General features: G+C 41.6%; 1 protein-coding gene across 2 annotated transcripts in view; it reads left to right on the forward strand.

Moving 5' to 3' along the window:
- Positions 1–5,868, forward strand: part of PRR5 (proline rich 5) — a 76,436-nt gene extending 70,568 nt beyond the window's left edge. For both annotated transcript variants that reach the window (XM_041484452.1, XM_041484451.1), the window contains 2 exons: positions 1,657–1,795; positions 4,507–5,868. In XM_041484452.1, the coding sequence (XP_041340386.1) occupies positions 1,657–1,795; positions 4,507–5,057 (690 nt within the window). In that variant the 3' untranslated portion in view covers positions 5,058–5,868. The remainder of the gene's footprint in view (positions 1–1,656; positions 1,796–4,506) is intronic.
- Positions 5,869–6,000: the final 132 nt, after the last annotated feature.

Consider the following 6,000-nt stretch of genomic DNA (forward strand, 5'->3'; position numbering starts at 1 on the left):
GCATGAGCATTGCTAAATATCACTGGCTTCTGCCACTCATATATGTCATGTTTAGGAGACCAGTTCCAGAGGTATTTAGTGTGGGAGCCTGATGCAAGACGTCCTAAGACGTGGCCTTTGCTTGATGTGCTCATGATGGGTTTGTTAATATGTAGTAAGGTAGCAGGCATGTTGCCTTTCTGAGGGCTTGACTAAATTCCAGCAGATTTAGAAACCCTGGAACAGATCTCAGTAGGCCAGTAATGAATTGGAAATAATATGTGCACCTTCATTAAATCATCTGAACTATTCCAATGTTAATTTTGCCTGGTGGAATAACTGTGGGCTCATTCTACTGTTCCTTTGATGTCTACAAGGTTTTGGATCCACTAGATATGCCTTTGTGTTCAAATTTGTATTTGTGGCTGTCCCAGAGTTTTTCAGGACATAGCACATCGCCAAAGATTGTTGTTTGTTATTTAAAAACTGCTGAACTGGAATTCAAATTCTGTCCAAATTCACATTCTGTCTGAATTTGAATTCGCTGTTAGCCATTATTCATTTTCCATTCATAAAGTTTTATCAAGTGACGAGGCAGCACAGAGGCAGTGCAGCAGGCAGGGGGTGGAGTCAGCCATTCAGAAACACATCTGAGAGTCACTCTGGAGTCTGGTTGGTGAGTCATACTGAGCTGTGAACACATCCTGAATGTCAGGATCCTTTCACATGCTGAAGGAAGTGTTGCAACTTTATTCATCTGGTCTTTTTTGCTCTCTGGAGGCTTTCATGCCAATCAGTTTCTTTTTACAGTAGCTCAGGAACACGCCATGAAATCTCCTAAATTCTGGCAGAGTTCTTGCTGAGTATGGCATTTAGGATCTTAATTCTGTGACATGCTGTGTTGAGCACATGGAAAATGTGAATTGGCTCCATATAGTGCAAGAGGTATCCTACTCAAGACTGTACGGGGCTTTGCTCAGACCGCACAGGGGCACGCACTGCAGCTGTAAGCTGAAGGGAGAATACAACTCTGCAAGGTTTCTCTGTCACCTCTGCAGCCTAACAAGTGTGCTTGTGGGTGGAAGTGCAGAGTTAACAGCTAAAGGCTAAACATTTTGCCTGTGGGTGATTCTTACCATGCTAGCTATAATGTGACTTTTGCCTAGAATATGGTAGGTGCCAGGGGATGGATGAGGAAAGAGAACAAACTTCTTTACTGTAAATATTGGTTGTTGAAAATATCCTGGAAGAAATATTTCTGAGGGTCTCAGTTTCACCTTTTTCTTAATGCTGTCGGTATTGCCGCGATGGCAGTGACACCCTGTGGTACCAGACGTGATCATTCAGGAAGTCACTGTAAGATTGCAATAGCAAAAAGTCCAGGGATGTTGTAAATTCCTCTTTACAGATCATGTCCTCTATCCTTCCCTGAGTGCTGTGCATTAAGTAGGATATACTTTCCTGGATTTAAATGTCCTGAAAGTAGCTCTGGTCTGATTCATATCTCTTGGTTTTACAGAAGAGGAATCAGCTGTACCAGCAAACCATGATCACATGGCAGGGCACCTTTGCTTTCACTCAGTGAAAATGCTTGTTCTTCTCTGGTTGCCCTGGTGAGCCAGGAGAGCTTGTGATTGAAGGGGGCAGTGCTCATCTTGGGTATTTCCTCTTTTTCAGGGGGTTCATGAGTCGAAAGGTGTGTCTGAAGATTATTTGAAACTGGAATCCCTGATTCAGAAAGTTGTTTCTCCTTACTTGGGCACGTATGGTCTGTATTCCAGTGACGGACCCTTCACGCACTCTGCCTGTATCTTGGGTAAGAACAACACAGACTCCATTTGGCACAGCACAGAGAACTTCCCAAAACCTTGCTCCATGCAGGGCCTGCACAAGAGGTGGCTGCCAGTGCTTACATGAATACATCAGGCTTCTTTTTTTAAGACCATGCATGGTGCAGAGTCACAGTGAAACTTGAGTGGCAAAAGATGAAAACAGATCATCATAAAAGTGCTCAGTAATAAAAAATCAGTAAAATTAATCTAGAGTGTGTTTAGCATTTCCATTCTACCTTTTAACAAGAGAGCTTTGACACAGGATGCTTTATGGACAGTGAGAGGAAGAAGCAAGAAGCCACTTGTGAAGTACTCAGTAGTTAATTTTCATTAGTGTTCATTAGTACACAAAGATCGTACAAGGCTCTTAAGATTAGGGAAGAGAGTAGGAATTTGTCTTCAAGAAGGCTAACACATAAGCCTTCTAGCATGTAAAAGCTTTCTGAAGAGTAGAAGGTAATAAGCTGTTTTCCATCCCAGTGGAGATAAGAAATACAGAGTGGGTCTTACATAGCAGTGGGAATTCATATTACATGGAAGGAAAAATCTCTTAATTTCACATGCATTGCCTCTGGAGATTATTGAATCTTCCCTGCTGAGACACTTTTTACCTGTCACAAACATCATGATTCATAAGGAGCAAGGGGGAAATGTGGCCTATCCTGGTGGCACCTTGAGTTCCCTACAGCTTAATTTCTGATTCTTGGAGCTCTGAAGCCTTTGGTGACTTCTGTGATGGCAAGATACAGCCAGGATGAAGGTGGAATATCCTACACAGCAATGCAATCTGTTGAAAATACAAGGAAGATACTACCAGTGTAAATGAAAAAAGAAACGTGGTAGTATCTGAGTATTTTACTGTAAATACTGGGATGGTGTGATTAAATAGAGCAGACAGAAGGGAGATAAGTTCAATTGCATGTTTTCTCTGCAGTCAATTCAGTCTGTTTGTTTGTCAGAAATGGTCAGTAAAGTAGTTGATTTTCCCTTGGAGCTGAATGGCAAAATGGTTGTGTTGCAGCAAGTGTTCAAGAAACAAATGAGTTTTACGTGACTAAATAGAGTCTGGTTATGTCCTGAAAATGGTTCAGGATTGTATTCACTTTGTATTCACTGCTTGCCATTAAAAGGCCACAAGCATTTAAATGGAGCCTCCAACTGACATTTTCTAAATACAAGCTTTTGTATGTCAAGATAGAAAAAATGCAGCCAAAGAGAATGTAGCATCAGTGAAACTAATTGTTAGCTAATAAATGTCTGATTACATGGCTGCAGAAGATAAGAAGGTTTTTTTGGGCACTTCTTCTTGCTGCAGTCTGCATTGTAGATGTAGCAACACTCCTGAAGTGGGTCTCACTGTAATCACTGAACCTGGATCCAAGGGAGCTTAGTGTGTAAGTGGCTGCTTCTTTTAAACTAATGCATCTAATTCTCTTCAACTATTTTGCTAGCATGTGTCATGTTGTTTCCAGAGTTCATAGCCCCAGGAACCTTTTCTGATTACCAGCTCAAACGCCTAACAATGAAAAAGTCCAAAAATTAACTTGGATCAGATGGTTTCACTGCTGAGGCAGACACAGCTGCAAAATACAGTCTTAAATACAGAAATTGGCTTTTTTAGTAGTACAGCATATGATTGGAATTTGTGTCTAGGTAAGCACATAATTGCACAATAGCATAATTTTAAGAGATTGGAATATGTTTGAGAGAAGATATACCAGCGTCCTGATTTAAAGCAGACAGTTTATTTGCAGTGGCTGTCGTGACTTCCAGGGTGTGATTTGATACCCTGCTCCAATTGTGCCTCCTTCATGGGATGGCATAGTGAGAGTAGCAGAAAGAAAAATTCAAAAGTGAGACCTATTATTCACACCACTTTTTCTTCCGATAGCAGGAGTGAATCTGAGCACTGAGACCTGCACAGAGTTTGAGTGGTGGTCGCTTGGCCATGATGGTAATTTTATTCGCACTGCCAGGACATTCCAGCGCTAAACTACTGCCAGAGAGGGAGCTCAGTGCTCACTTGCTGCCATCTGCTGCCTTTTTTTTTTTTTTGTGGAAACCCCACTTGGTTAACAGCATTCAGGCAATCACTGCTGGATTTAAGGCAGATTTGCTCCCCCAAAAAGAGGTTTCTGTGGGCACTGACCTCTAGTTAACATTTTCAGTCACTCTCGGTGGTCTCCCCCATGTGGTCTCTGAACTTTGAAGGTTTTTCCAGAATTAGCAGAAAAACTGCCTGTCTTGATCCTCATGCTCCAAATTTGAAGAGACTTTATTTTCCCAGGATGGGTGGAAAAGTTAAATTTCTGCTACTAAAAATGAGTAAAAATGTTTATAGCCTGAAAAAGAACAGAATTGTACTTTCTGTTCTTGTTAAAGGAAGTATTTACAACTGTGTATCACCTCTCTCATTGTATTTACTGTTTTTTTCAGCCGCTGAAGTTGTGTGAATATAAGGGAATCTCAGTTATTATTTGTAAAGATAGATTTGGGGCCTTCAGTATGCTACAGAAATCTAGGAAATCTGAAGCCTATGAATCTACAAAATCAGCAAAATGTCTTCTTCTAGAAAAGTTTAATTCCAGAAAAGCTTATGAATAATCAGAATAATTTGCATTTCTTTTAAACACTCATAATTATTAGTACCTTAATGGGAGAATTTGCAGATATGATTCCGTGTCTTTGTTTGCAGAGAAGCGGTTCTTCAGGCGTTCCAAGTCGGGGGACATCCTTGCCAAGAACCCCGTGGTGCGATCAAAGAGCTACAACAATCCGCTGCTGACGCCGGTGGCCGAGTATGAAACGGAGGGCATAGCTGCCAACGGAACCGGCATCCGAAGGCACTCAGTCTCAGAAATGACCTCCTGCTTGGAGCTCCAGGGCTACTCCAACCTCACCACCATCATGGACAACGGTTCCAAGAGCTCCGTGACAACCATGAAAAGCTCACTGCCAGGAGACCAGGAGAGGCCCAGCACTGGGTCAGTGCAGTGCTCCAGCAAACTCGGCACAGCTGAGCAGCAGAAAGGACTTTTCCATACAATTGGTGACCCACACAGGTCTTTTGAGCTAGACAGAGACACTTCCTTACTTCCAGTTCCCTCTTCCAGCCCTGAGAACATAGTGGATCAGATTTTGGAGTCCATCGACTCTGATTCTGAAGGCATTTTCATTGATTTTGGCCGAGGCTGTTCCAATTCATCAGCATACAACATGGATGTGAACAGACAGAGCATTGTGTGAAGGATATTAGGAGACAAACTATGGGGTTTAATATTATATATGAAAGCTACTAAGACAGTGTGTCAGACTATGGGCAAGCTGTCTGTGCCTGGGCAGATTTAAGGCACATTTGCCAAGTCATCATGGCTGTACTGAGCAAACACAGTTTGTTTATAGCAGGTGAGAATCTGCTGAGGGGGAAGCACCTCCAACTGCTTTTCCCCGTCCTTGTCACCCTGCACATGGATTTCCTATTTCTTTTTAAACTTAGGGGTTCACAAACTCACAAGTGTCTGGTAAAATACTATTAGTGCAGCTGGCAGTGTTTGTTCAGGAAAACAGCTCAGCAAATAGCTGTGCTCACTTGTAATTTTCTGAAGAGGTTTCCTGCAGATGGTAGGTTGTTCTCTAAACTGTAACACCTCAGCCAGAATAGAAACATATCCTTTAAAAACAAACAAACAAATAAAACGGCTTTTGGCTTTCATGCCACAGAATACAATAATAAAGAAGTCTCTTTTAATCTTTTTCTTGTACATCCTTGTATGCACTCCTTTGCCTAATGGTGACTTAGAGTTCTTGAAGAAAGGCAAATAAAAAGAAATATGCTTTCTGATGTTGCACAATGCCTAGAGTCTCATTTTCTGTTCCACTGTTTCCTCAGCCAGTACCTTGTGTTTGGGAGGGTTGTCTCAAAATTGGCTTTCAAAACCAAAATTAATTTGCTCTGAATGTGGCACTTGTGAAAAATCTGTACTGTCAGCTCTTGAAGCATCTGTTGTATGGAGAGATTCCATCATATTTCAACTTACTTGTTTCCTAAATAAATGAAAATTTGGCCTCTCAGGGAAATCCTCATTATATATTTATATTCTTATAGAAATACCGTAATGCATCGGTTGTCAGTTATGGTTTTGGGAAGTGTGAACTGTGCAGTTCCTCTCTTAACATGTACCAATTGCTC

Source organism: Pyrgilauda ruficollis, unplaced genomic scaffold (genome assembly GCF_017590135.1).
Source record: "Pyrgilauda ruficollis isolate IOZ18807 unplaced genomic scaffold, ASM1759013v1 scaffold66, whole genome shotgun sequence".
In the NCBI taxonomy this organism is placed as follows: domain Eukaryota; kingdom Metazoa; phylum Chordata; class Aves; order Passeriformes; family Passeridae; genus Pyrgilauda; species Pyrgilauda ruficollis.